The sequence below is a fragment of the Lipophrys pholis genome (genome assembly GCF_963383615.2).
Source record: "Lipophrys pholis genome assembly, contig: SCAFFOLD_41, whole genome shotgun sequence".
Classification (NCBI taxonomy): domain Eukaryota; kingdom Metazoa; phylum Chordata; class Actinopteri; order Blenniiformes; family Blenniidae; genus Lipophrys; species Lipophrys pholis.
Window position 1 is genome coordinate 117501 of NW_028291851.1, and position 27737 is coordinate 145237.

A 27737-nucleotide genomic window follows, 5' to 3' on the forward strand; every position below is an offset into this window, starting at 1 on the left:
ACCTCGTGGACATAAACCCCCCCGCTCACACTGAAGTCTGGATTCTGGTGTTTTAACTCTCCAATCAACCTGGAGGACAAAAAACTTGTTGACATGGTCACAGGTCAGAGGTCACAGGTCACAAGTTAAGGGTCACAGGTCAGATGTCACAGGTCAGAGTGGATTAAAGTGACTCTGGTTGGGTCAGGGGTCACAGGTCAGATGTCACAAGTTAGGGGTCAGAGGTCACAGGTCAGATGTCACAAGTTAGGGGTCACAGGTCAGAGCTCACAGGTCACAAGTTAGGGGTCACAGGTCAGATGTCACAGGTCAGAGTGGATTAAAGTGACTCTGGTTGGGTCGGAGGTCACAGGTCAAAGTGGATTAAAGTGACTCTGGTTGGGTCAGAGGTCAGAGGTCAGAGTGGATTAAAGTGACTCTGGTTGGGTCAGAGGTCAGAGTGGATTAAAGTGACTCTGGTTGGGTCAGAGGTCAGAGTGGATTAAAGTGACTCTGGTTGGGTCAGGGGTCAGAGGTCAGAGGTCAGAGTGGATTAAAGTGACTCTGGTTGGATCAGGGGTCAGAGGTCAGAGTGGATTAAAGTGACTCTGGTGGGGTCAGAGGTCAGAGGTCAGAGTGGATTAAAGTGACTCTGGTTGGGTCAGAGGTCAGAGTGGATTAAAGTGACTCTGGTTGGGTCAGAGGTCAGAGTGGATTAAAGTGACTCTGGTTGGGTCAGAGGTCAGAGTGGATTAAAGTGACTCTGGTTGGGTCAGAGGTCAGAGTGGATTAAAGTGACTCTGGTTGGATCAGGGGTCAGAGGTCAGAGTGGATTAAAGTGACTCTGGTGGGGTCAGAGGTCAGAGGTCAGAGTGGATTAAAGTGACTCTGGTTGGGTCAGAGGTCAGAGTGGATTAAAGTGACTCTGGTTGGGTCAGAGGTCAGAGTGGATTAAAGTGACTCTGGTTGGGTCAGAGGTCAGAGGTCAGAGTGGATTAAAGTGACTCTGGTTGGGTCAGAGGTCAGAGTGGATTAAAGTGACTCTGGTTGGGTCAGGGGTCAGAGGTCAGAGGTCAGAGTGGATTAAAGTGACTCTGGTTGGGTCGGAGGTCAGAGTGGATTAAAGTGACTCTGGTTGGGTCGGAGGCTGGAGTTAGGAGAGCAGCTTGTCTTTCAATAATTTTAAACGTTGAAGGTTTGATTCTAGGTCTTCCAGGAGCCTGACTCTTCCTTCTGGCAAGGCAGCAGCTGCTGTTGCTCCACTGCTGAAGTACAGGAATTTGTTGCAAACACATGAAGCTCCTTTCCAACACGGACTCCTGCTGAGGCTCAGTGGGTGGAGCAATCGTCTCTCTACTCCAGGGTTGAAGGTTGGATTCCCTGTCAGTCCACATGGTGAAGTGTCTATGAGCAAGACACTGAACTCCAAACTGCTCCCAGAGGATGGACTGAGCTCTGCAGGACAGCTGCCCCCTGCTGTGTGTGATTGGCTGTGTGAATACAGCCTGCAGGACTGCTCAGGCAGTGGACAAATGTTTCTCATTTTCATTAGAGAATCATTAAAGACCATGATGATGTTTTCTCTCTGTTCTGTTAGTCTGACTCTGTCTGATTACTGTTCTCTACCCTGATGTGTTTCATCTGATTACTGTTCTCAAACCTGATGTGTTTCACCTGTCTGATCACTGTTCTCCACCCTGATGACTTTCATCTGTGTCTGATTACTGTTCTCTACCCTGATGTGTTTCATCTGTCTGATTACTGTTCTCTACCCTGATGTGTTTCATCTGTCTGATTACTGTTCTCTACCCTGATGTGTTTCACCTGTCTGATTACTGGTCTCCACCCTGATGTGTTTCATCTGTGTCCGATTACTGGTCTCCACCCTGATGTGTTTCATCTGTGTCTGATCACTGTTCTCCACCCTGATGATTTTCATCTGTGTCTGATTACTGTTCTCCACCCTGATGTGTTTCACCTGTCTGATTACTGTTCTCCACCCTGATGTGTTTCATTTGTGTCCGATTGCTGGTCTCCACCCTGATGTGTTTCACCTGTCTGATTACTGTTCTCTACCCTGATGCATTTCATCTGTCTGATTACTGTTCTCTACCCTGATGCATTTCACCTGTCTGATTACTGTTCTCCACCCTGATGTGTTTCATTTGTGTCCGATTGCTGGTCTCCACCCTGATGTCTTTCATCTGTGTCTGATTACTGTTCTCCACCCTGGTGTGTTTCACCTGTCTGATTACTGTTCTCCACCCTGATGTGTTTCACCTGTCTGATTACTGTTCTCCACCCTGGTGTGTTTCACCTGTCTGATTACTGTTCTCCACTCTGATGTGTTTCATCTGTGTCTGATTACTGTTCTCCACCTTGGTGTGTTTCACCTGTCTGATTACTGTTCTCCACTCTGATGTGTTTCATCTGTGTCTGATTACTGTTCTCCACCCTGATGTGTTTCATCTGTGTCTGATTACTGGTCTCCACCCTGATGTGTTTCATCTGTGTCTGATCACTGTTCTCCACCCTGATGATTTTCATCTGTGTCTGATTACTGTTCTCCACCCTGGTGTGTTTCACCTGTCTGATTACTGTTCTCCACCCTGATGTGTTTCACCTGTCTGATTACTGTTCTCCACCCTGATGTGTTTCACCTGTCTGATTACTGTTCTCCACCCTGGTGTGTCTCATCTACATAAAGTACAACATGATGTAAACAGTAGTTATATGTGAGCTTACATCACTCTGTTGTCTGTACTCGAGTATATTGTGTAGTACTAACTACAATAATGTGATAACATTGTAATCTTCATCAGAGACTGTTTTTCGTCAGTTTTGGAGCAGTTGTACTCACGCTGGAGTGATGGTCAACATCTTTATTCCAATGAAGCGTTTCTTCAGCGACCTGACATCTGCAGGAGACTGAAGTTACTTCCTGTACTTCCAGATACTCCCTGTTGTTTGAAACAGTCACACTCACCTTTGTTGTGTTTGTCCAGGGACTCGTTGAGGAACCGAGTGATCCTGTCTGATGGAATAGCAAAAGAAATCCCTGCTGCTACTTTCAGGGTGTTGATGCCGATCACCTCTGCGTCCTGCAAAACACACCGTCAGCATTTCTTCATCAGGATGTTACGGTTCCACATCAGAGTGAAATTGTTCCTGATTGGAGTCTTTCTCTGTGGAGGTCACATGTTCTCTCTGTGGAGAACAGCTCACATGTCCTCATGTTCCTCCTGTGGAGAACAGTTCCCCCTGTGGAGAACAGCTCACCTGCTTTAATGTTCTCGCCGTGGAGAACAGCTCACCTGTCTTCATGTTCCCCCTGTGGAGAACAGCTCACCTGCTTTAATGTTCCCCCTGTGGAGAACAGCTCACCTGCTTTAATGTTCTCCGTGTGGAGAACAGCTCACCTGCTTTAATGTTCTCCGTGTGGAGAACAGCTCACCTGCTTTAATGTTCTCGCCGTGGAGAACAGCTCACATGTCCTCATGTTCCTCCTGTGGAGAACAGTTCCCCCTGTGGAGAACAGCTCACCTGCTTTAATGTTCCCCCTGTGGAGAACAGCTCACCTGCTTTAATGTTCTCGCCGTGGAGAACAGCTCACCTGCTTTAATGTTCCCCCTGTGGAGAACAGCTCACCTGCTTTAATGTTCCCCCTGTGGAGAACAGCTCACCTGCTTTAATGTTCTCCGTGTGGAGAACAGCTCACCTGCTTTAATGTTCTCGCCGTGGAGAACAGCTCACATGTCCTCATGTTCCTCCTGTGGAGAACAGTTCCCCCTGTGGAGAACAGCTCACCTGCTTTAATGTTCCCCCGGTGGAGAACAGCTCACCTGCTTTAATGTTCTCCGTGTGGAGAACAGCTCACCTTTCTCCGTGTTCTCCCTGTGGAGAACAGTTCCCCCTGTGGAGAACAGCTCACATGTCTTCATGTTCCTCCTGTGGAGAACAGTTCCCCCTGTGGAGAACAGTTCCCCCTGTGGAGAACAGCTCACCTGCTTTAATGTTCTCTCTGTGGAGAACAGCTCACCTGCTTTAATGTTCTCCCTGTGGAGAACAGCACACCTGCTTTAATGTTCTGCCTGTGGAGAACAGCTCACCTTTATCCATGTTCTCCCTGTGGAGAACAGTTCCCCCTGTGGAGAACAGCTCAACCGCTTTAATGTTCTCCGTGTGGAGAACAGCTCACCTGCATTAATGTTCCCCCTGTGGAGAACAGCTCACCTGCTTTAATGTTCTCCCTGTGGAGAACAGCTCACATGTCTTCATGTTCCTCCTGTGGAGAACAGCTCACCCGCTTTAATGTTCTCCGTGTGGAGAACAGCTCACCTCTCTTCATGTTCTTCCTGTGCAGAACAGCTCACCTGTCTTCATGTTCTTCCTGTGCAGAACAGCTTTCCTGTCTTCATGTTCCCCCTGTGGAGAACAGTTCCCCCTGTGGAGAACAGCTCACCCACTTTAATGTTCTCTCTGTGGAGAACAGCTCACCTGTCTTCATGTTCTGCCTGTGGAGAACAGCTCACCTGTCTTCATGTTCTGCCCGTGCAGAACAGCTCACCTCTCTTCATGTTCCCCCTGTGGAGAACAGCTCACCTCTCTTCATGTTCTGCCTGTGGAGAACAGCTCACCTGTCTTCATGTTTCCCCTGTGGAGAACAGCTCACCTGTCTTCATGTTCTTCCTGTGCAGAACAGCTCACTTGTCTTCATGTTCCTCCTGTGGAGAACAGTTCCCCCTGTGGAGAACAGCTCACCCACTTTAATGTTCTCGCCGTGGAGAACAGCTCACCTGTCTTCATGTTCCCCCTGTGGAGAACAGCTCACCTGTCTTCATGTTCCTCCTGTGGAGAACAGTTCCGCCTGTGGAGAACAGCTCACCCACTTTAATGTTCCCCCTGTGGAGAACAGCTCACCTGTCTTCATGTTCTGCCTGTGGAGAACAGCTCACCTCTCTTCATGTTCTGCCCGTGGAGAACAGCTCACCTCTCTTCATGTTCTGCCCGTGGAGAACAGCTCACCTGTCTTCATGTTCTGCCCGTGGAGAACAGCTCACCTCTCTTCATGTTCTGCCCGTGGAGAACAGCTCACCTCTCTTCATGTTCCCCCTGTGGAGAACAGCTCACCTGTCTTCATGTTCCTCCTGTGGAGAACAGTTCCCCCTGTGGAGAACAGCTCACCCACTTTAATGTTCTCGCCGTGGAGAACAGCTCACCTGTTTTCATGTTCCCCCTGTGGAGAACAGCTCACCTGTCTTCATGTTCTTCCTGTGCAGAACAGCTCACCTGTCTTCATGTTCCTCCTGTGGAGAACAGTTCCCCCTGTGGAGAACAGCTCACCCACTTTAATGTTCTCGCCCTGGAGAACAGCTCACCTGTCTTCATGTTCCCCCTGTGGAGAACAGCTCACCCACTTTAATGTTCTCGCCGTGGAGAACAGCTCACCTGTCTTCATGTTCCCCCTGTGGAGAACAGTTCCCCCTGTGGAGAACAGCTCACCCACTTTAATGTTCCCCCTGTGGAGAACAGCTCACCTGTCTTCATGTTCTGCCTGTGGAGAACAGCTCACCTCTCTTCATATTCTGCCCGTGGAGAACAGCTCACCTGTCTTCATGTTCTGCCCATGGAGAACAGCTCACCTCTCTTCATGTTCTGCCCGTGGAGAACAGCTCACCTGTCTTCATGTTCTGCCCATGGAGAACAGCTCACCTCTCTTCATGTTCTGCCCATGGAGAACAGCTCACCTGTCTTCATGTTCTGCCCGTGGAGAACAGCTCACCTCTCTTCATGTTCCCCCTGTGGAGAACAGCTCACCTGTCTTCATGTTCCTCCTGTGGAGAACAGTTCCCCCTGTGGAGAACAGCTCACCCACTTTAATGTTCTCGCCGTGGAGAACAGCTCACCTGTCTTCATGTTCTCCCTGTGGAGAACAGCTCACCTGTCTTCATGTTCTGCCTGTGGAGAACAGCTCACCTCTCTTCATGTTCTGCCCGTGGAGAACAGCTCACCTGTCTTCATGTTCCTCCTGTGGAGAACAGTTCCCCCTGTGGAGAACAGCTCACCCACTTTAATGTTCTCCCCGTGGAGAACAGCCCACCTCTCTTCATGTTCTGCCCGTGGAGAACAGCTCACCTGTCTTCATGTTCCTCCTGTGGAGAACAGTTCCCCCTGTGGAGAACAGCTCACCCACTTTAATGTTCTCCCCGTGGAGAACAGCTCACCTTTTCAGGTGAACCTGCCTTCACCAGGTCAGACCTTTCTGATACCAACATGAGGAGAACTCTACGTTTGATGAGTGCATGAGGAACCTCCGGAGCTCGTGATGGGTTTCATTTCAGTAACTAACACGGTAGCAGTAACTAACACGGTAGCAGTAACTAACAAGGTAGCACTAACTAGCACTGTACACACAGCACTAACTAACAGTGTACACACAGCAGTAACTAACACTGTACATACAGGAGTAACTAACAGTGTACACACAGCAGTAACTAACACGGTAGCAGTAACTAACAGTGTACACACAGCAGTAACTAACACGGTAGCAGTAACTAACAGTGTACACACAGCAGTAACTAACACTGTACATACAGGAGTAACTAACAGTGTACACACAGCAGTAACTAACACGGTAGCAGTAACTAACAGTGTACACACAGCAGTAACTAACACGGTAGCAGTAACTAACAGTGTACACACAGCAGTAACTAACACTGTACACACAGCAGTAACTAACACGGTAGCAGTAACTAACAGTGTACACACAGCAGTAACTAACATTGTAGCAGTAACTAACAGTGTACACACAGCAGTAACTAACACTGTAGCAGTAACTAACAGTGTACACACAGCAGTAACTAACATTGTAGCAGTAACTAACAGTGTACACACAGCAGTAACTAACAGTGTACACACAGCAGTAACTAACGTTGTAGCAGTAACTAACAGTGTACACACAGCAGTAACTAACATTGTAGCAGTAACTAACAGTGTACACACAGCAGTAACTAACATTGTAGCAGTAACTAACACTGTACATACAGGAGTAACTAACAGTGTACACACAGCAGTAACTAACACGGTAGCAGTAACTAACAGTGTACACACAGCAGTAACTAACATTGTAGCAGTAACTAACAGTGTACACACAGCAGTAACTAACACGGTAGCAGTAACTAACAGTGTACACACAGCAGTAACTAACATTGTAGCAGTAACTAACAGTGTACACACAGCAGTAACTAACGTTGTAGCAGTAACTAACAGTGTACACACAGCAGTAACTAACGTTGTAGCAGTAACTAACATTGTAGCAGTAACTAACAGTGTACACACAGCAGTAACTAACGTTGTAGCAGTAACTAACAGTGTACACACAGCAGTAACTAACAGTGTACACACAGCAGTAACTAACGTTGTAGCAGTAACTAACAGTGTACACACAGCAGTAACTAACATTGTAGCAGTAACTAACAGTGTACACACAGCAGTAACTAACGTTGTAGCAGTAACTAACAGTGTACACACAGCAGTAACTAACAGTGTACACACAGCAGTAACTAACATTGTAGCAGTAACTAACAGTGTACACACAGCAGTAACTAACGTTGTAGCAGTAACTAACAGTGTACACACAGCAGTAACTAACAGTGTACACACAGCAGTAACTAACGTTGTAGCAGTAACTAACAGTGTACACACAGCAGTAACTAACAGTGTACACACAGCAGTAACTAACATTGTAGCAGTAACTAACAGTGTACACACAGCAGTAACTAACAGTGTACACACAGCAGTAACTAACGTTGTAGCAGTAACTAACAGTGTACACACAGCAGTAACTAACGTTGTAGCAGTAACTAACAGTGTACACACAGCAGTAACTAACGTTGTAGCAGTAACTAACAGTGTACACACAGCAGCTCCATTACAGAGCAGTCTGAGGCAGCGAGCCTCCAGACGCCATTCGGACCTTGATGTTTGAGAAAGACGCCAGATTAAATAGTGCAGAGTTTGTTCAGTAGAACCTGGGACGGTGGAACCCGGTAAGAGCAGAACAATGGTGGAGCACCCAGAGCTTCACCTCTTAACACCTTAATGAGGGACAGCCTCCAGCAGGGGGCGCTGCTGGAGGGTGGAGCACCCAGAGCTTCACCCTCCAGCAGGGGGCGCTGCTGTGAAGTTTACTTCAGTCCAACATGAACTGAAGGTTCTAATCCACCAAACCACTGAGCAACACGCTCCTATAGTATTTATAGCAGGGCTTTGATACTTCACTGTATTTTACCACAATGTTTCATTCAAATGGATCGTTATGGATCGTTACGTTATGCAGCGTTATGGATCGTTATGGATCGTTACGTTATGGATCGTTATGGATCATTATGGATGGTTACATTACGTTATGGATCGTTACGTTATGGATCATTATGGATCGTTATGGATCGTTACGTTATGGATCATTATGGATGGTTACATTACGTTATGGATCGTTATGGATGGTTACATTCCGTTATGGATCGATACGTTATGGATCGTTATGGATCGTTACATTATGGATCATTATGGATGGTTACATTACGTTATGGATCGTTACGTTATGGATCGTTATGGATGGTTACATTACGTTATGGATCATTATGGATGGTTACGTTATGGATCGTTATGGATGGTTACATTACGTTATGGATCGTTACATTATGGATCGTTATGGATGGTTACATTACGTTATGGATCGTTATGGATGGTTACGTTATGGATCATTATGGATGGCTACATTACGTTATGGATCATTACATTATGGATCGTTATGGATGGTTACATTAGGTTATGGATCGTTACGTTATGGATCATTATGGATGGTTACATTACTTTATGGATCGTTATGGATCGTTATGGATCGTTACGTTATGGATCGTTATGGATCGTTATGGATCGTTACGTTATGGATCATTATGGATCGTTACATTATGTTATGGATCGTTACGTTATGGATCGTTATGGATGGTTACATTACGTTATGGATCATTATGGATGGTTACGCTATGGAATGCACATGTAAGTGAGCCCAGAGTGTAGTATGGATGGTTACGTTATGGATCGTTATGGATGGTTACATTACGTTATGGATCGTTATGGATGGTTACGTTATGGATCATTGTGGATGGTTACGTTATGGATCGTTATGGATGGTTACATTACGTTATGGATTGTTATGGATCGTTACGTTATGGATCGTTATGGATGGTTACATTACGTTATGGATGGTTACGTTATGGATCGTTATGGATGGTTACATTACGTTATGGATCGTTACGTTATGGATCGTTATGGATGGTTACATTACGTTATGGATGGTTACGTTATGGATCGTTATGGATGGTTACATTACGTTATGGATCGTTACGTTATGGATCGTTACGTTATGGATCGTTATGGATGGTTACGTTATGGATCGTTATGGATGGTTACATTACGTTATGGATCGTTACGTTATGGATCGTTACGTTATGGATCGTTATGGATGGTTACATTACATTATGGATGGTTACGTTATGGATCGTTATGGATGGTTACATTACGTTATGGATCGTTATGGATGGTTACGTTATGGATCGTTATGGATGGTTACATTACGTTATGGATCGTTATGGATGGTTACGTTATGGATGGTTACGTTATGGATGGTTACGTTATGGATGGTTACGTTATGGATCGTTATGGATGGTTACATTACGTTATGGATCGTTATGGATGGTTACGTTATGGATCGTTATGGATGGTTACATTACGTTATGGATCGTTATGGATCGTTACGTTATGGATCGTTACGTTATGGATCGTTATGGATGGTTACGTTATGGATCGTTACGTTATGGATCGTTATGGATCGTTACGTTATGGATCGTTACGTTATGGATCGTTATGGATGGTTACATTACGTTATAGTTACAGGAGAAACATCTTGACTTACCAAATTAACCAGAGGTCCTCCAGAGTTCCCGTACTGTGAAGAAACAGACGTTTGTTTGTTTGTTTGTTTGTTTGTGAAGACTCCTGCACTGTTTCCTTACGTTGATGATGGCGTCGGTCTGGATGTAGTCCATGTCGGAGTCCTGGAGGCCCAGCTCCCTGCCATCTCTCTGGGTGGTGCTGACGATGCCGGTGGTGACGGTGTTCTGCAGGGCGAAGGGGCTGCCGATGGCAACCACAAACTCCCCCGGTCGCAAGTCGGCACTGTGGCCGAGGAGCAGGACCGGCAGCTTGGTCTGGGGGACAGGAGGTGGACAGATGTACACATGGGGGACAGGAGGTAGACAGATATACACATAGGGGACAGGAGGTGGACAGATGAACACATAGGAGACAGGAAGTGGACAGATATAGACATAGGAGACAGGAGGTGGACAGATATACACATAGGAGACAGGAGGTGGACAGATATACACGTAGGGGACAGGAGGTGGACAGATGAACACATAGGAGACAGGAAGTGGACAGATATAGACATAGGAGACAGGAGGTGGACAGATATACACATAGGAGACAGGAGGTGGACAGATATAGACATAGGAGACAGGAGGAGGACAGATATACACATAGGAGACAGGAGGTGGACAGATATAGACATAGGAGACAGGAGGTGGACAGATATAGACATAGGAGACAGGAGGAGGACAGATATACACATAGGAGACAGGAAGTGGACAGATATACACATAGGAGACAGGAGGTGGACAGATATACACGTAGGAGACAGGAGGTGGACAGATATACACATATGGGACAGGGAGTGGACAGATATAGACAAGGGGGACAGGAAGTGGACAGATATACACATAGGAGACAGGAGGTGGACAGATATAGACATAGGAGACAGGAGGTGGACAGATATACACGTAGGAGACAGGAGGTGGACAGATATAGACATAGGAGACAGGAGGTGGACAGATATACACATAGGAGACAGGAGGTGGACAGATATAGACATAGGAGACAGGAGGTGGACAGATATACACAAAGGGGACAGGGAGTGGACAGATATAGACAAGGGGGACAGGAAGTGGACAGATATACACATAGGAGACAGGAGGTGGACAGATATAGACATAGGAGACAGGAAGTGGACAGATATACACATAGGAGACAGGAGGTGGACAGATATACACATAGGAGACAGGAAGTGGACAGATATACACACAGGGGACAGGGAGTGGACAGATATAGACAAGGGGGACAGGAAGTGGACAGATATACACATAGGGGACAGGAGGTGGACAGATATACACGTAGGGGACAGGAGGTGGACAGATGAACACATAGGAGACAGGAAGTGGACAGATATAGACATAGGATACAGGAGGTGGACAGATATACACATAGGAGACAGGAGGTGGACAGATATACAGGTAGGAGACAGGAGGTGGACAGATATAGACATAGGAGACAGGAGGAGGACAGATATACACATAGGAGACAGGAGGTGGACAGATATAGACATAGGAGACAGGAGGTGGACAGATATACACATAGGAGACAGGAGGTGGACAGATATAGACATAGGAGACAGGAGGTGGACAGATATACACAAAGGGGACAGGAAGTGGACAGATATACACATAGGAGACAGGAGGAGGACAGATATACACATAGGAGACAGGAGGTGGACAGATATAGACATAGGAGACAGGAGGTGGACAGATATACACATAGGAGACAGGAGATGGACAGATATAGACATAGGAGACAGGAGGTGGACAGATATACACAAAGGGGACAGGAAGTGGACAGATATACACATAGGAGACAGGAGGTGGACAGATATAGACATAGGAGACAGGAGGTGGACAGATATAGACATAGGAGACAGGAAGTGGACAGATATACACACAGGGGACAGGGAGTGGACAGATATAGACAAGGGGGACAGGAAGTGGACATATATACACATAGGGGACAGGAGGTGGACAGATATACACATGGGGACAGGAAGTGGACAGATATAGACAAGGGGGACAGGAAGTGGACAGATATACACATAGGAGACAGGAAGTGGACAGATGTACACATGGGGGACAGAAAGTGGACAGATATACACATAGGAGACAGGAAGTGGACAGATGTACACATAGGAGACATGAAGTGGACAGATGTACACATGGGGGACAGGAAGTGGACAGATATACACATATGAGACAGGAAGTGGACAGATGTACACATGGGGGACAGGAGGTGGACAGATATACACATAGAAGACAGGAAGTGGACAGATGTACACATAGGAGACAGGAAGTGGACAGATATAGACAAGGGGGGCCGGAAGTGGACAGATGTTCACATGGGGGATAGGAGGTGGACATATATACACATAGGAGACAGGAAGTGGACAGATATAGACATAGCAGACAGGGAGTGGACAGATATAGACAAGGGGGGCAGGAAGTAGACATATATAGACATAGGAGACAGGACGTGGACATATATACACATAGGAGACAGGAAGTGGACATATACAGACAAGGGGGACTGGAAGTGGACAGATGTACACATAGGAGACAGGAAATGGACAGATATAGACAAGGGGACAGGAAGTGGACATATGTACACATGGGGACAGGAGGTGGACATATATACACAGACGGCAGGAAGTGGACAGATATAGACAAGGGGGACATGAAGTGGACAGATGTAGACAAGGGGGACATGAAGTGGACAGATATACACATTGGAGACAGGTAGTGGACAGACATAGATAAGGGGTACAGGAAGTGGACAGATATACACATAGGAGGCAGGAAGTGGACAGATATAGACAAGGGGTACAGGAAGTGGACAGATATACACATAGGAGACAGGAAGTGGACAGATGTACAGATTCTGTTCTACAAACATTCATCACAAGGATTAAAGGGGGAGCAAGATGGAGTCTGTCGCTCTGCCTCAGCAGGTTCCTGAAGATCTTTGACAATGGAAAGGAAGTTTATCATGAGTACTTTCTACAGAGATTTGTTGATGAGCACAGAAATTGAACTACTATCCCGCCTCCATTTCCTCCTCCAGTTCTTCCGGTTGCCTTGTCTCATTTAGCCAGTACACCCTGGACGCCTCGTCTCATTTCACTGGACGCCTGGTCTCATTTCCCCCAGTACTCCCTGGACGCCTCGTCTCATTTCACTGGACGCCTGGTCTCATTTCACCCAGTTCTCCCTGGACGCCTCGTCTCATTTCCCCCATCATCTCATTTCCCCCAGTTCTCCCTGGACGCCTCGTCTCATTTCACTGGACGCCTGGTCTCATTTCGCCCAGTTCTCCCTGGACGCCTGGTCTCATTTCCCCCAGTTCTCCCTGGACGCCTGGTCTCATTTCACCCAGTTCTCCCTGAACGCCTCGTCTCATTTAACGCAGTTCTCCCTGGACGCCTGGTCTCATTTTACCCAGTTCTTCCCGGACGACTCGTTTCATTTCACCCTAGTCTCCCTGGACGCCTGGTCTCATTTCACCCTCGTCTCCCTGGACGCCTGGTCTCATTTCACCCTAGTCTCCCTGGACGCCTGGTCTCATTTCGCCCTAGTCTCCCTGGACGCCTGGTCTCATTTCACCCTAGTCTCCCTGGACGCCTGGTCTCATTTCACCCTCGTCTCCCTGGACGCCTGGTCTCATTTCACCCTCGTCTCCCTGGACGCCTGGTCTCATTTCGCCCTAGTCTCCCTGGACGCCTGGTCTCATTTCGCCCTAGTCTCCCTGGACGCCTGGTCTCATTTTACCCAGTTCTTCCCGGACGACTCGTTTCATTTCACCCTAGTCTCCCTGGACGCCTGGTCTCATTTTACCCAGTTCTTCCCGGACGACTCGTTTCATTTCACCCTAGTCTCCCTGGACGCCTGGTCTCATTTCACCCTCGTCTCCCTGGACGCCTGGTCTCATTTCACCCTAGTCTCCCTGGACGCCTGGTCTCATTTCGCCCTAGTCTCCCTGGACGCCTGGTCTCATTTCACCCTAGTCTCCCTGGACGCCTGGTCTCATTTCACCCTCGTCTCCCTGGACGCCTGGTCTCATTTCACCCTCGTCTCCCTGGACGCCTGGTCTCATTTCGCCCTAGTCTCCCTGGACGCCTGGTCTCATTTCGCCCTAGTCTCCCTGGACGCCTGGTCTCATTTCACCCTCGTCTCCCTGGACGCCTGGTCTCATTTCACCCTCGTCTCCCTGGACGCCTGGTCTCATTTCACCCTCGTCTCCCTGGACGCCTGGTCTCATTTCACCCTAGTCTCCCTGGACGCCTGGTCTCATTTCACCCTAGTCTCCCTGGACGCCTGGTCTCATTTCACCCTCGTCTCCCTGGACGCCTGGTCTCATTTCACCCTAGTCTCCCTGGACGCCTGGTCTCATTTCGCCCTAGTCTCCCTGGACGCCTGGTCTCATTTCACCCTCGTCTCCCTGGACGCCTGGTCTCATTTCACCCTAGTCTCCCTGGACGCCTGGTCTCATTTCACCCTAGTCTCCCTGGACGCCTGGTCTCATTTCACCCTAGTCTCCCTGGACGCCTGGTCTCATTTCACCCTAGTCTCCCTGGACGCCTGGTCTCATTTCACCCTAGTCTCCCTGGACGCCTGGTCTCATTTCACCCTCGTCTCCCTGGACGCCTGGTCTCATTTCACCCTCGTCTCCCTGGACGCCTGGTCTCATTTCGCCCTAGTCTCCCTGGACGCCTGGTCTCATTTCGCCCTAGTCTCCCTGGACGCCTGGTCTCATTTCACCCTCGTCTCCCTGGACGCCTGGTCTCATTTCACCCTAGTCTCCCTGGACGCCTGGTCTCATTTCGCCCTAGTCTCCCTGGACGCCTGGTCTCATTTCACCCTAGTCTCCCTGGACGCCTGGTCTCATTTCACCCTCGTCTCCCTGGACGCCTGGTCTCATTTCACCCTCGTCTCCCTGGACGCCTGGTCTCATTTCGCCCTAGTCTCCCTGGACGCCTGGTCTCATTTCGCCCTAGTCTCCCTGGACGCCTGGTCTCATTTTACCCAGTTCTTCCCGGACGACTCGTTTCATTTCACCCTAGTCTCCCTGGACGCCTGGTCTCATTTTACCCAGTTCTTCCCGGACGACTCGTTTCATTTCACCCTAGTCTCCCTGGACGCCTGGTCTCATTTCACCCTCGTCTCCCTGGACGCCTGGTCTCATTTCACCCTAGTCTCCCTGGACGCCTGGTCTCATTTCGCCCTAGTCTCCCTGGACGCCTGGTCTCATTTCACCCTAGTCTCCCTGGACGCCTGGTCTCATTTCACCCTCGTCTCCCTGGACGCCTGGTCTCATTTCACCCTCGTCTCCCTGGACGCCTGGTCTCATTTCGCCCTAGTCTCCCTGGACGCCTGGTCTCATTTCGCCCTAGTCTCCCTGGACGCCTGGTCTCATTTCACCCTCGTCTCCCTGGACGCCTGGTCTCATTTCACCCTCGTCTCCCTGGACGCCTGGTCTCATTTCACCCTCGTCTCCCTGGACGCCTGGTCTCATTTCACCCTAGTCTCCCTGGACGCCTGGTCTCATTTCACCCTAGTCTCCCTGGACGCCTGGTCTCATTTCACCCTCGTCTCCCTGGACGCCTGGTCTCATTTCACCCTAGTCTCCCTGGACGCCTGGTCTCATTTCGCCCTAGTCTCCCTGGACGCCTGGTCTCATTTCACCCTCGTCTCCCTGGACGCCTGGTCTCATTTCACCCTAGTCTCCCTGGACGCCTGGTCTCATTTCACCCTAGTCTCCCTGGACGCCTGGTCTCATTTCACCCTAGTCTCCCTGGACGCCTGGTCTCATTTCACCCTAGTCTCCCTGGACGCCTGGTCTCATTTCACCCTAGTCTCCCTGGACGCCTGGTCTCATTTCACCCTCGTCTCCCTGGACGCCTGGTCTCATTTCACCCTCGTCTCCCTGGACGCCTGGTCTCATTTCGCCCTAGTCTCCCTGGACGCCTGGTCTCATTTCGCCCTAGTCTCCCTGGACGCCTGGTCTCATTTCACCCTCGTCTCCCTGGACGCCTGGTCTCATTTCACCCTAGTCTCCCTGGACGCCTGGTCTCATTTCGCCCTAGTCTCCCTGGACGCCTGGTCTCATTTCACCCTAGTCTCCCTGGACGCCTGGTCTCATTTTACCCAGTTCTTCCCGGACGACTCGTTTCATTTCACCCTAGTCTCCCTGGACGCCTGGTCTCATTTTACCCAGTTCTTCCCGGACGACTCGTTTCATTTCACCCTAGTCTCCCTGGACGCCTGGTCTCATTTCACCCTCGTCTCCCTGGACGCCTGGTCTCATTTCACCCTAGTCTCCCTGGACGCCTGGTCTCATTTCGCCCTAGTCTCCCTGGACGCCTGGTCTCATTTCACCCTAGTCTCCCTGGACGCCTGGTCTCATTTCACCCTCGTCTCCCTGGACGCCTGGTCTCATTTCACCCTCGTCTCCCTGGACGCCTGGTCTCATTTCGCCCTAGTCTCCCTGGACGCCTGGTCTCATTTCGCCCTAGTCTCCCTGGACGCCTGGTCTCATTTCACCCTCGTCTCCCTGGACGCCTGGTCTCATTTCACCCTAGTCTCCCTGGACGCCTGGTCTCATTTCGCCCTAGTCTCCCTGGACGCCTGGTCTCATTTCACCCTAGTCTCCCTGGACGCCTGGTCTCATTTCACCCTCGTCTCCCTGGACGCCTGGTCTCATTTCACCCTCGTCTCCCTGGACGCCTGGTCTCATTTCACCCTCGTCTCCCTGGACGCCTGGTCTCATTTCACCCTAGTCTCCCTGGACGCCTGGTCTCATTTCACCCTAGTCTCCCTGGTCTCGTCCAGTTACTATTGAAACTTGAGCTTTTTTACCACGTTTCTAATAGTTGAGGAATGTTTGACCACCCAAGGTGTTTGTACAAGCCCTCCCTCCCTCCCTCCCTCCCTCCCTCCCTCCCTCCCTCCCTCCCTCCCTCCCTCCGTCCCTCCCTCCCTCTTTTTCTCTGTCTTTCTATCTCTCTCTCTCACCATCTGTCTGCTGACCATGTTTTTCCACTCCTCCCTTTCCTGTTACTTTATCCCTTCTTTCCATCCCTCCTCCTCTGTCGTAACTAAACTGTTTCCAAGCTTTTTAGCGAAACATCGAAAATATACTCACACACACACACACACACACACACACACACACACACACACACACACACACACACACACACACGTTTTAGGATGAGGCTCAATGTTTTGTTTTTTTCACTTTGTGAATTTATTTGCTGTGTACTAGTTGTGTACTAGTTGTGTACTAGTTGTGTACTAGTTGTGTACTAGTTGTGTACTAGTTGTGTACTTGTTGTGTAGATGAGCTCAGACTGATGTTAACCCCTTCATCCCAGCTGATATTGATTAGAACAGAGTGTACAGGACCGGTCATCACACCGTCACAGGACGTACACACAGAAAGAGACACAATCACAAGTGTGTGTGTGTGTGTGTGTGTTTGCGTGAGTGTGTGTGTGTGAGAATGAGTGAGTGAGTGAGTGAGTGAGTGAGTGAGTGAGTGAGTGAGTGAGTGAGTGAGTGAGTGAGTGAGTGAGTGAGTGAGTGAGTGAGTGAGTGAGTGAGTGAGTGAGTGAGTGAGTGAGTGAGTGAGTGTGTGAGTGAGTGAGTGAGTGAGTGAGTGAGTGAGTGAGTGAGTGAGTGAGTGAGTGAGTGTGTGTGTGTGTGTGTGTGTGTGTGTGTGTGTGAGTGAGTGAGTGAGTGAGTGAGTGAGTGTGTGTGTGTGTGTGTGTGTGTGTGTGTGTGTGTGTGTGTGTACGTAGAGGAAACCTGGTGACTCACCTGAGGATTGATCTTGATGGTGGCGATGTCGGACTTCTTGTCGATGTCTTTGATGTTGGCTTCATACACGTCGCCGTTATGTACCTGTACCTGCAGGAAACAACAAGATGGATTAACAACAAGACTTCAGGATTAACGCTGGTTTTTCTTTTTTGGATTAATTTCAAGATTAACTGTGGTTTGCTCTTCTGGATTAACTCCAGGATTAACTGTGGTTTGCTCTTCTGGATTAACACGCCTACTCATGCCGCACCTGGCTCATCTGAGCCGCTTGTCCGGACAGTCCAGCGACTGCTGTGCCTTCTGGACCCAGAGTGAGTTACACTTTGAACTCCAGGCAGCTGCTCCCACATCGCCGACATGGTCTCCCACCGTCCAGTGGAAACAAGGACCCCCGTCCAGTGGAAGCGAGGACCCCCGTCCAGTGGAAGCGATGACCCCCGTCCAGTGGAAGCGAGGACCCCCGTCCAGTGGAAGCAAGGACCACTGTCCAGCGGAAGAAAGGACCCCCGTCCAGTGGAAGCGATGACCCCCGTCCAGTGGAAGCGATGACCACCGTCCAGTGGAAGCGAGGACCCCCGTCCAGTGGAAGCAAGGACCACTGTCCAGTGGAAGAAAGGACCCCCGTCCAGTGGAAGCGATGACCCCCGTCCAGTGGAAGCAAGGACCACCGTCCAGCGGAAGCAAGGACCCCCGTCCAGTGGAAGCGATGACCCCCGTCCAGTGGAAGCAAGGACCACCGTCCAGTGGAAGCGATGACCCTCGTCCAGTGGAAGCAAGGACCACCGTCCAGCGGAATCGAGGACCCCCGTCCAGTGGAAGCAAGGACCACCGTCCAGTGGAAGCGAGGACCACCGTCCAGTGGAAGTGAGGACCCCCGTCCAGTGGAAGCAAGGACCACCGTCCAGTGGAAGCGAGGACCACCGTCCAGTGGAAGCGAGGACCATCGTCCAGTGGAAGCGAGGACCCCCGTACAGTGGAAGCAAGGACCACCGTCCAGTGGAAGCGAGGACCACCGTCCAGTGGAAGCAAGGACCATCGTCCAGTGGAAGCGAGGACCACCGTCCAGTGGAAGCTAGGACCACCGTCCAGTGGAAGCGAGGACCACCGTCCAGTGGAAGCAAGGACCATCGTACAGTGGAAGCGAGGACCCCCGTACAGCGGAAGCAAGGCCAACCGTCCAGCGGAAGCGAGGACCACCGTCCAGTGGAAGCGAGGACCCCCGTACAGCGGAAGCGAGGACCACCGTCCAGCGGAAGCAAGGACCCCCGTCCAGCGGAAGCGAGGACCCCCGTCCAGTGGAAGCGAGGACCCCCGTCCAGCGGAAGCGAGGACCACCGTCCAGTGGAAGCAAGGACCATCGTCCAGTGGAAGCGAGGACCACCGTCCAGTGGAAGCTAGGACCACCGTCCAGTGGAAGCGAGGACCACCGTCCAGTGGAAGCAAGGACCATCGTACAGTGGAAGCGAGGACCCCCGTACAGCGGAAGCGAGGACCCCCGTCCAGTGGAAGCGAGGACCACCGTCCAGTGGAAGCGAGGACCCCCGTACAGCGGAAGCGAGGACCACCGTCCAGCGGAAGCAAGGACCCCCGTCCAGCGGAAGCGAGGACCCCCGTCCAGTGGAAGCGAGGACCCCCGTCCAGCGGAAGCAAGGCCAACCGTCCAGCGGAAGCGAGGACCACCGTCCAGTGGAAGCGAGGACCCCCGTCCAGTGGAAGCAAGGACCCCCGTCCAGTGGAAGCAAGGACCACCGTCCAGTGGAAGCGAGGACCCCCGTCCAGTGGAAGCGATGACCCCCGTCCAGCGGAAGCAAGGACCACCGTCCAGCGGAAGCAAGGACCACCATCCAGTGGACTTGGTGGTCTCCGGTGTTGGCCTCTCTACAGAACTTCACCAAGGTGCTCTAACAGACCTTCCAGCGGTCTCCCCTGGTCAGGCAGCCGCCCGACCTCTGATCCATCTCTGCCAAGGAGCCTGCCGCACTGCGGATTACGCAATCGAGATTTGCACACTGGCGGCCGAGAGGGCCTTCTGCGAACTGTTGGGGGCCCAGGTCAGTTTCTCCTGCGGGTACAACCCCTAGACCAACGGGCTTGCCCACACCATTTCCTGTGTTAAAAGGTTTTAATCCTTCTGCTACGGGGTAGACGTTGGACTAGGGGATGGGGTAGGGGTTGGGGCAGGGGATGGGGTAGACGTTGGACTAGGGGATGGGGTAGGGGTTGGACTAGGGGATGGGGTAGAGGTTGGACAAGGGGATGGGGTAGAGGTTGGGGCAGGGGATAGGGTAGAGGTTGGACTAGGGGATGGGGTAGAGGTTGGGGCAGGGGATGGGGTAGAGGTTGGGGCAGGGGATGGGGTAGAGGTTGGACTAGGGGATGGGGTAGAGGTTGGACTAGGGGATGGGGTAGAGGTTGGGGCAGGGGATGGGGTAGAGGTTGGACTAGGGGATGGGGTAGAGGTTGGACTAGGGGATGGGGAAGAGGTTGGACTAGGGGATGGGGTTAGAGGTTGGACTTGGGGATGGGGTAGAGGTTGGACTAGGGGATGGGGAAGAGGTTGGACTAGGGGATGGGGTAGAGGTTGGGCCAGGGGATGGGGTAGAGGTTGGACTAGGGGATGGGGTAGAGGTTGGGGCAGGGGATGGGGTAGAGGTTGGGGCAGGGGATGAGGTAGAGGTTGGGGCAGGGGATGGGGTAGAGGTTGGGGCAGGGGATGGGGTAGAGGTTGGACTAGGGGATGGGGTAGAGGTTGGACAAGGGGATGGGGTAGAGGTTGGGGCAGGGGATAGGGTAGAGGTTGGACTAGGGGATGGGGTAGAGGTTGGGGCAGGGGATGGGGTAGAGGTTGGGGCAGGGGATGGGGTAGAGGTTGGACTAGGGGATGGGGTAGAGGTTGGGGCAGGGGATGGGGTAGAGGTTGGACTAGGGGATGGGGTAGAGGTTGGACTAGGGGATGGGGTAGAGGTTGGACTAGGGGATGGGGAAGAGGTTGGACTAGGGGATGGGGTTAGAGGTTGGACTAGGGGATGGGGTAGAGGTTGGGGCAGGGGATGGGGTAGAGGTTGGACTAGGGGATGGGGTAGAGGTTGGGGCAGGGGATGGGGTAGAGGTTGGACTAGGGGATGGGGTAGAGGTTGGACTAGGGGATGGGGTAGAGGTTGGACTAGGGGATGGGGAAGAGGTTGGACTAGGGGATGGGGTTAGAGGTTGGACTAGGGGATGGGGTAGAGGTTGGACTAGGGGATGGGGAAGAGGTTGGACTAGGGGATGGGGTAGAGGTTGGGCCAGGGGATGGGGTAGAGGTTGGACTAGGGGATGGGGTAGAGGTTGGGGCAGGGGATGGGGTAGAGGTTGGGGCAGGGGATGGGGTAGAGGTTGGACTAGGGGATGGGGTAGAGGTTGGGGCAGGGGATGGGGTAGAGGTTGGGGTTAGGATTCAGGGTGTTGTACCTTCAGCTGCTGCTGACCCGATACCGGACTCGTACTCGACACCACGTGAGCGTTAGTGACGATCAAACCATCGTCTGACACCAGGAATCCTGATCCACTGGACAGAGGGACGGTTCGACCAACCAGAGGGTGTCTGAGGAGAAACACGCCAGCTGCTTCAATCCAGAGTCTTTTAATCCACTACAAGTTATTACCACAGTTATTACCACAGTTATTACCACAGTTATTACACTCTACCTGAGGAACAGCTCCACGTGAACAACAGCAGGAAGAATCTTTTCCACAACGTCGGCAATGAAGTTGAACCTGTAACGAGGACTGGAACCGTCTGGAGGACCTGGACCGACAGGAAGTCTCTGTTATCACCAGTAATCACATTACAGTAATGTGATTACAGTAATCATCATCTCAAACTGAATCGTCAAACTGCTCCTGCAGTTCTGGACACTTTAATTCACTGGATGACTTCAGTCATCAAGTTTAACAATGTGCAGTGAAACTCTTTGTCTTAAATCGGTTTAATTCAATTAAACTCTTTGTCTTAAATCGGTTTAATTCAATTAAACTCTTTGGGTCTTAACTATTTAAACATTTAACCTTTTGGTTTCCAGGTTCCTCCAGTTGGATTCAGAACCAGTAAACTGTTTGAGATGTGATCCCTTTATCAGTTTCAGTTCAGGTTCCAGTGTTTAGGACACACACACACACACACACACACACACACACACACACACACACACACACACACACACACACACACACACACACACACACACACACACACACACACACACACACACACACACACACACACACACACACACACACACAGTGCCAACCACTACAGGCTGTAGTGGTGACAGACAGTGGAGAAGTGATTTGTTTAGTTCCACACAACATTGTTCATTGTTTGAACAGACTGGTGTGTGTGTGTGTGTGTGTGTGTGTGTGTGTGTGTGTGTGTGTGTGTGTGTGTGTGTGTGTGTGTGTGTGTGTGTGTGTGTGTGTGTGTGTACAGACTTAATCCAGTGAAAACAAAAGGTCTTCTTCTGGAGTGACGAGGTCAGACGTACGCGTGCCGCTGCCACACGGTCCCTGGGACGTCGGGGAGACGCCTGCTTCTCCGCGCTGCTGCGCCCTCCTGCTGCTGGCCTCCAGCCGGCACACGTTCCCGTACGTCCTCCCGTCGCTGCCGCACACCTCGTGGCTGGACCTGCAGCGGCAGGAGCCCGCGGAGAGCCGCTTCCCCAGCGGGGGTCTGCACTCCAGGCCGTCCCCGCACGGCGGCTCGTCCCCGCGGCCGCACGGCGCGCCCTCGCCCTGCGCGCACACCAGGCAGCAGCCGCAGCGGTCCGGCACATAGCCGCTGGGGCAGCCGGGGCTCGGACAGCTACTCACGTCGCACCGTGCGGGACACCGGGTCCGAGGCTCGGGGCTGACACCCTGACCGGGGCAGAGAAACACCGCGCCGAGCAGCACGAGCAGCTGCACGAGCCGCTGGACGAGCCGCATGGCGCTGGAAGGAAATCTGCTTCCGCTGAGAGAAGAAGAAAAGTTCACTCCAAGTTCATGTTGTCTCCTGACCACTGCAGGGAGGAGGAGGAGGGGGAGGAGGAGGAGGAGAAGGAGGAAGAAGAGGGGGAGGAGAAGGGGGAGGAAGAGGAGGGGGAGGAAGAGGAGGAAGCAATAGGGGAGGAGGAGAAGGAGGAAGAAGAGGGGGAGGAGGAGGGGGAGGAAGAGGAGGGGGAGGAAGAGGAGGAAGCAATAGGGGAGGAGGAGAAGGAGGAAGAAGAGGAGGAGGAGGAAGAAGAAGAAGAGGGGGAGTGACATGAAGGAGTGACATGGAGGAGAGTGACATCATGGAGAAGAGTGACATCATGGAGGAGAGTGACATCATGGAGAAGAGTGACATCATGGAGGAGAGTGACATCATGGAGGAGAGTGACATCATGGAGGAGAGTGACATCATGAGGGAGAGTGGCATCATGGAGGAGAGTGACATCATGGAGGAGAGTGACATCATGGAGGAGAGTGACATCATTGAATAGAATAGAAGGCCTGTTATTGTCCCTTGTACAGGTACAGTGAGATTAAAAACAACTCCAGTGACAGAGCAGCAGTTAAAAAGAGCAGAATATAGTGCAGGAAGGAGGGTGGGGGTGGAGGGGGTAAGGTGGGGGGTGTAGGGGGTAAGGTGGGGGGTTTAGGGGGTAAGGTGGGGGTGTAGGGGGTAAGGTGGGGGGTGTAGGGGGTAAGGTGGGGGGTGTAGGGGGTAAGGTGGGGGTGTAGGGGGTAAGGTGGGGGTGTAGGGGGTAAGGTGGGGGGTGTAGGGGGTAAGGTGGGGGTGTAGGGGGTAAGGTGCTCGGTCCAGTCCTGTGAACAGTACACAGTGTATTTACAGGAAATAAATAAAAACTATAAAATGTATATTGCACATTATGAGGTAGTCTGTAAAGTAAAGTCAGAGCATACTAGAGTTCCCAGTGCTTCTGGCTCTGGGGATCTGTTTGTTCTGATCTCATGACCCTGTCGCGCCGTCCTGAGGGCAGCAGGTCCAACAGGTCAGAACCAGGGTGGGGCTGTCCTTGGTGTAAATGTCCATCAGGGAGGGGAGAGAGCAGCCGATGATCCTCTGTGCTGCCTTTACCCCTCTGGAGCCTCTCCCTGTCTGCAGCGCTGCAGCTGCCGTACCGTACTGTAATACAGTAAGGCAGCAGGCTCTCCATAGAGGAGCGCTAGAGGGGCAGCAGCAGGTTGGAGTCCAGGTTGGACTTCTGGAGAACTCTCAGGAAGAGCAGCCGCTGCTGAGCCTTCTTGGTGATTGCAGTGATGTTCTCTGTCCAGGAGATGTTGTTGGAGATGAGGACGCCAAGAAAGCGGAAGGAGTGGACCCTCTCCACCCCTCTCCACCCCTCTCCACCCCTCTCCAACCCTCTCCACACACTCGCTGTTGATGTAGAGGGGGGCTGGGTCGGTGCTGTGCTTCCTGAAGTCGACGATGATCTCTTTAGTTTTCTTGGTGTTCAGAGCGAGGTGGTTCTCTGAGCACCAGTCTGCCAGGACCTCCTCTCTGTAGGCTGCCTCGCCCCCCCTCCAGATGAGTCCAGTCTGCCAGGACCTCCTCTCTGTAGGCTGCCTCGCCCCCCCTCCAGATGAGTCCAGTCTGCCAGGACCTCCTCTCTGTAGGCTGCCTCGCCCCCCCCTCCAGATGAGTCCAGTCTGCCAGGACCTCCTCCCTGTAGACTGTCTCGCCCCCCCTCCAGATGAGTCCAGTCTGCCAGGACCTCCTCTCTGTAGGCTGCCTCGCCCCCCCTCCAGATGAGTCCAGTCTGCCAGGACCTCCTCCCTGTAGGCTGCCTCGCCCCCCCTCCAGATGAGTCCAGTCTGCCAGGACCTCCTCCCTGTAGACTGTCTCGTCCCCCCTCCAGATGAGTCCAGTCTGCCAGGACCTCCTCTCTGTAGGCTGCCTCGCCCCCCCTCCAGATGAGTCCAGTCTGCCAGGACCTCCTCTCTGTAGGCTGCCTCGCCCCCCCTCCAGATGAGTCCCACCACCGTAGTGTCGTCTTCTTCACTATGAGGTTGTTGTTGTGGGTCGGACTGCAGTCGTAGGTGTAGAGGCAGTACAGGAGAGGGCTCAGCACAGCCTTGTGGGGAGCCGGTACTCAGCGTGCGGGTGGAGGAGAGGTGGGGGCCGAGTCTCACTGTCTGGGAGATGTTGGAGAGAAAGTCCTTAATCCAAGCACAAGTGAGGGGGGGGGGGGGAGTGTCTAGTTTTGTGATGAGGATGTCCGGTATTATTGTATTAAAGGCAGAACTGTAGTCCACTAAGAGCATCCTGACGTAGCTCTGCTGTTGCTCCAGGTGGTGCAGAGCATGGTGGAGAGCTGCAGCGATGGCATCTTCAGAGGATCTGTTCGCCCGGTATGCGAACTGGTAGGGGTGGAGATCTTTGGGGAGATGGTCCTTAATGTGCTGTAGAACTAGCCTCTGGAAGCACTTCCTGATTCCCGGGGTGGGGGCCACCGGACGGGAGTCATTCAGGGTGGTGCCGGGAGGCTTCTTCAGCACCGGGATTCTTGTGGCTGATTTGAGGCAGGACGGGATGACTGCCTGGGCCAGGGAGCGGTAGAAGATCCTGGTGAAGGTGGTGGTGAGCTGGTTGGTGCATGCTCTGAGCTCCTTGCCAGGAACTCCGTCTGGGCCTGCAGCTTTCCTGGGGTTCACTGTCAGGAGGCAGGGGTGGAGGCAGGGCCGGAGGCAGGGGTGGAGGCAGGGCCGGAGGCAGGGCCGGAGGCAGGGCCGGAGGCAGGGGTGGAGGCAGGGCCGGAGGCAGGGCTGGAACAGAGGAGTGCTGCTGTGGTGTCTCGAAGCGAGCAAAGAATATATTAAGCTCTTCTGCTAGCAGCACACTCGGGTCTGCTGTTGTTACATCACAGCCTCTGAAGTCGGTGAGGTGATGGAGGCCCCGCTACACCTCTCCTGGGTTGTTGCTGGACAGGTGGGACTCTATTCTCATCCTGTGGTCCGCTTTAGCTGTGTTGATTCCTTTCTTCAGGTCAGCTGGAGCAGCCCTGTACAGAACTCTGTCTCCTGACCTGAAGGCAGCGCCGCGGGCCCTGAGGAGTGAGCGGACCTGGCTGGTTATCCAGGGTTTGTGGTTTGGGAAAACCTGGATGGTTTTGTTGACCGTCACATTCCCGATGCAGAACTTGATGTGGTCCAGTACCGTTCCTGTGTAAGTCTCCAGTTCCTGGTGTTCAAATAAGTCCCAGTCTGTTCGGCCGAAGCAGTCCTGGAGGTCTGAAAGTGCATTCTCAGGCCAGGTTGTAACGTCTTTATGGAGGGTCTGTCTCTGCGTCTGAGGGGGGGTGTAGGCTGGAGAGAGCAGGAGGGAAAGATGGTCTGACTGTCCGAGGTGGGGGAGGGGTGTGGTTCTGTATGCGTGCTTGATGGTGGTGTAAACATGATCCAGAGTGTTCTCTCCCCTGGTAGAACACTTCACATGTTGGTAAAACTTCAGCAGCACAGTCTTCAGGTTGGCCTTATTAAAGTCCCCTGCAATAACGTGAACCCCCTCCGGGTGGAGCCGCTGCTCTTCGTTATGGTGTTCAGCAGGAGAGAGAGCGCTGTGTTTACGTTGGCGTCGGGTGGGATGTAAACAGTTGTGACGATCACTACCGTTAGCTCTCAGGTGGGATGTAAACAGTCGTGACGATCACTACCGTTAGCTCCCAGGTGGGATGTAAACAGTCTCACTACCGTTAGCTCTCAGGTGGGATGTAAACAGTAGTGACGATCACTACAGTTAGCTCTCGGGTGGGATGTAAACAGTAGTGACGATCACTACCGTTAGCTCTCAGGTGGGATGTAAACAGTAGTGACGATCACTACCGTTAGCTCCCAGGTGGGATGTAAACAGTCTCACTACCGTTAGCTCTCAGGTGGGATGTAAACAGTAGTGACGATCACTACCGTTAGCTCTCGGGTGGGATGTAAACAGTCGTGACGATCACTACCGTTAGCTCTCAGGTGGGATGTAAACAGTAGTGACGATCACTACAGTTAGCTCTCGGGTGGGATGTAAACAGTCGTGACGATCACTACCGTTAGCTCTCAGGTGGGATGTAAACAGTAGTGACGATCACTACCGTTAGCTCCCGGGTGGGATGTAAACAGTTGTGACGATCACTACCGTTAGCTCTCGGGTGGGATGTAAACAGTAGTGACGATCACTACCGTTAGCTCTCGGGTGGGATGTAAACAGTCGTGACGATCACTACCGTTAGCTCTCAGGTGGGATGTAAACAGTAGTGACGATCACTACCGTTAGCTCCCGGGTGGGATGTAAACAGTAGTGACGATCACTACAGTTAGCTCTCGGGTGGGATGTAAACAGTAGTGACGATCACTACCGTTAGCTCTCAGGTGGGATGTAAACAGTAGTGACGATCACTACAGTTAGCTCTCGGGTGGGATGTAAACAGTAGTGACGATCACTACAGTTAGCTCCCAGGTGGGATGTAAACAGTAGTGACGATCACTACCGTTAGCTCTCGGGTGGGATGTAAACAGTCGTGACGATCACTACCGTTAGCTCTCAGGTGGGATGTAAACAGTAGTGACGATCACTACAGTTAGCTCTCGGGTGGGATGTAAACAGTCGTGACGATCACTACCGTTAGCTCTCAGGTGGGATGTAAACAGTAGTGACGATCACTACAGTTAGCTCTCGGGTGGGATGTAAACAGTCGTGACGATCACTACCGTTAGCTCTCAGGTGGGATGTAAACAGTAGTGACAATCACTACCGTTAGCTCCCAGGTGGGATGTAAACAGTTGTGACGATCACTACCGTTAGCTCTCGGGTGGGATGTAAACAGTCGTGACGATCACTACCGTTAGCTCTCAGGTGGGATGTAAACAGTAGTGACGATCACTACAGTTAGCTCTCGGGTGGGATGTAAACAGTCGTGACGATCACTACCGTTA

The 27737-nt window shown here is 51.8% G+C and overlaps 1 protein-coding gene across 2 annotated transcripts in view; it reads right to left on the reverse strand.

Annotated features, from left to right (window-relative positions):
• Positions 1–22844, reverse strand: part of htra3b (HtrA serine peptidase 3b) — a 25266-nt gene extending 2422 nt beyond the window's left edge. Inside the window, exons 1-9 of one of the 2 annotated variants that reach the window (XM_080494130.1) lie at positions 22322–22844; positions 21486–21585; positions 21249–21381; positions 17796–17885; positions 10056–10250; positions 9956–9988; positions 2966–3080; positions 2840–2897; positions 1–69 (exon numbers count right to left, since the gene is read on the reverse strand). The exon at positions 1–69 is cut by the window's left edge and continues 24 nt beyond it. In XM_080494130.1, the coding sequence (XP_080350256.1) occupies positions 1–69; positions 2840–2897; positions 2966–3080; positions 9956–9988; positions 10056–10250; positions 17796–17885; positions 21249–21381; positions 21486–21585; positions 22322–22760 (1232 nt within the window). In that variant the 5' untranslated portion in view covers positions 22761–22844. The remainder of the gene's footprint in view (positions 70–2839; positions 2898–2965; positions 3081–9955; positions 9989–10055; positions 10251–17795; positions 17886–21248; positions 21382–21485; positions 21586–22321) is intronic. The other variant, XM_080494131.1, reaches the window with a different exon arrangement.
• Positions 22845–27737: the final 4893 nt, after the last annotated feature.